This window comes from Plasmodium reichenowi, chromosome 14 (assembly GCF_001601855.1).
Source record: "Plasmodium reichenowi strain SY57 chromosome 14, whole genome shotgun sequence".
NCBI classification, from domain to species: Eukaryota; Apicomplexa; class Aconoidasida; order Haemosporida; family Plasmodiidae; genus Plasmodium; species Plasmodium reichenowi.
Window position 1 is genome coordinate 52,117 of NC_033659.1, and position 2,335 is coordinate 54,451.

The 2,335-nt window shown below is 20.3% G+C and overlaps 1 protein-coding gene across 1 annotated transcript in view; it reads right to left on the bottom strand.

Moving 5' to 3' along the window:
• The window catches only part of PRSY57_1402000 (U2 snRNP-associated SURP motif-containing protein, putative), a gene marked incomplete at both ends in the record, with an annotated part of 3,656 nt that extends 1,487 nt beyond the window's left edge, over window positions 1-2,169 (bottom strand). Inside the window, 5 exons of the mRNA XM_020115244.1 lie at window positions 100-719; window positions 1,005-1,198; window positions 1,342-1,441; window positions 1,798-1,908; window positions 2,107-2,169. Coding sequence (XP_019969902.1) covers window positions 100-719; window positions 1,005-1,198; window positions 1,342-1,441; window positions 1,798-1,908; window positions 2,107-2,169 — 1,088 coding nt within the window. Of the gene's footprint in view, window positions 720-1,004; window positions 1,199-1,341; window positions 1,442-1,797; window positions 1,909-2,106 lie in introns of the transcript that reaches the window.
• Window positions 2,170-2,335: the final 166 nt, after the last annotated feature.

The window sequence follows — 2,335 nt, forward strand, 5'->3', positions numbered from 1 at the left end:
ATAATAAAAGACTACATATAAAAAATATATACACACATATATATATACACATATATATATATACACATATATATATATTTTTTTTTTTTTTATTATTACCCCCTTTTTCGTTTTATGAGAAGACCTTTATTTTTTTTTTCTATCGTTGGAGGTACATATAAATAACCATTAGAAAATATATGGAACGGATCTGTTCTCCAGTTTTTATAACTATCCCCCTGAGCAAAGGAAAATACCCTCCATTTATAATAATAAAACAAATCTGAAGATTCAAAAAGAAAATGAAACATAGGGTTATCCTTCTCCTTTTCTTTTATGGTCTCTTCAAAACTATATCCTTCTTCAGTTACATATTTCGCTAATAAATCAATTATCCGTTTTGTTCTTTTATCACCTGGTATTATTATAATCACTTTCTTATTTACATTAACATTGTTATATGTATTATATTTATCCATATTATAATTAGATATCTCATTTTTTGTATTATATCCAAATTTTGGTATAGCCTTACTCCAACCTATACGAATAATATTTCCGCACATTTCAACACCATCTAAAGCATCTTTTGCATTCTCCGCATCTTCAATATTTTCAAAACAAACAAAACCACTTATCCTTGCTTTCTTTTTATCTTCATCCTTACGAGGATACATTATTTTTACGCTGTTCACTTTACCGAACTTTCCGAATTTTTGACAAAGATATTCTTCGGTAACCTAAATAAAAAATAAAACAAAACAAAATAAAATAAAATAAAATAAAACAGAACAAAATAAAAATAAAACAAAATAAAATAGAACAAAATAAAATAAAACAAAATAAAAATAAAATAAAAATAAAATAAAATAAAATAAATATAAAAGACGGAACATTTTATAACATACAATAAAATTCTTTCTCATAATGTAATAATATAAAAAGAAATTAAACATATATAAACAAATATGAATACATACATACATATATATATATTTTTTATTTTTTTAATTTTCTGTTATTACCTCGGGGGATAAATTTCCTAAATACAGATTGGCTATTTTTTCTTTTCTAGGAATATAAGATAACAAATTTTCATTTTGTTCTATCTCCGTTATCTTTTTATTTATTTTGATTTTTTCTTCTTCCGATTTGGCTAGCTGAGATTTTTCCTTCAAGCTTTTGCGTTCATCCAAAATTTTCTGTTTCAATTTGATTTCTTCACAAATAAAAATAAATATATATAAACATATAAAGTTGTAGATATAAAAAATATAAAAGGAAATAAATAAATAAATAAATAAATAAATATATATATATATATATATATATATGTTCCTCTCTTTAATATTTTTAATTAACCTTCTAAAAAGCTATCAATTTCTTTTACTTTTCCTACAGTGTTATTTTTATTTTCAGTTGTTTCTTCAATATTTTTCTTTTCTTCGATTTTTTGCTCGATCTATAAAATAAGGAGTAACATAAAAAAAAAAATATATGTAAATATTTTATCATACCACGAACAAATTGAAATATATATATATATATATATATATATATATATATATATGTATATATATTTATTTATTTATTTATTTATTTATTTATTTTATTATTACCTTTTGTTGATTATTTGTATCCTCTTCACTATGAAATTTTCCTTCAACAAATGAGGTTTCAAATTTTGAGCTAGCGTTAAGACTTTTTCCTATAAAATTTTAAGAAGACAAAAATAAAAGTTAAAAGAAAAATAATAAATACATACATACATATATACATATATATATATATATATATATGGTGATATCACATTGTTACACTTTTTATATTTAATTTGTTACCCTTAACAAATTTATGACGATTATCTAAATCATCGCCCCCTTCAAAAGTACGAACATATTCTGCATATATTTTTGCAGTTTCCTCTTCCTTTTAAATTTAAGAAAAAAAAAAGAAAAAAAAAAAAAAAATGATAATTTGAATGATACATGTGTTTATATGTATTAATGCTTGTATAAAGATTTTAAATTTTTCAGTGTTAATTCAACAAATATAATATATATATATATATATTTTTTTTTTCATATATATCTATGTATTATATATTTTTCTTTCTTAAAATAATACATTCAATTTATCATCGTCAAACTGTTTTTTCTTTTTTTTATTTCGATTCAGCTGGATATACATTCTTAAATATATTCAACATACAATAATATATAATTTGATTGTTCCTTTTTAAGAAAAATAACTCTTTTATGGCTAAATATTACATCATTAAAAAAAAAAAATAATAAAATAAAATAAAATAATAATAATATTAAATATGATTAAAGTAATAAAAGGAACTTTATAC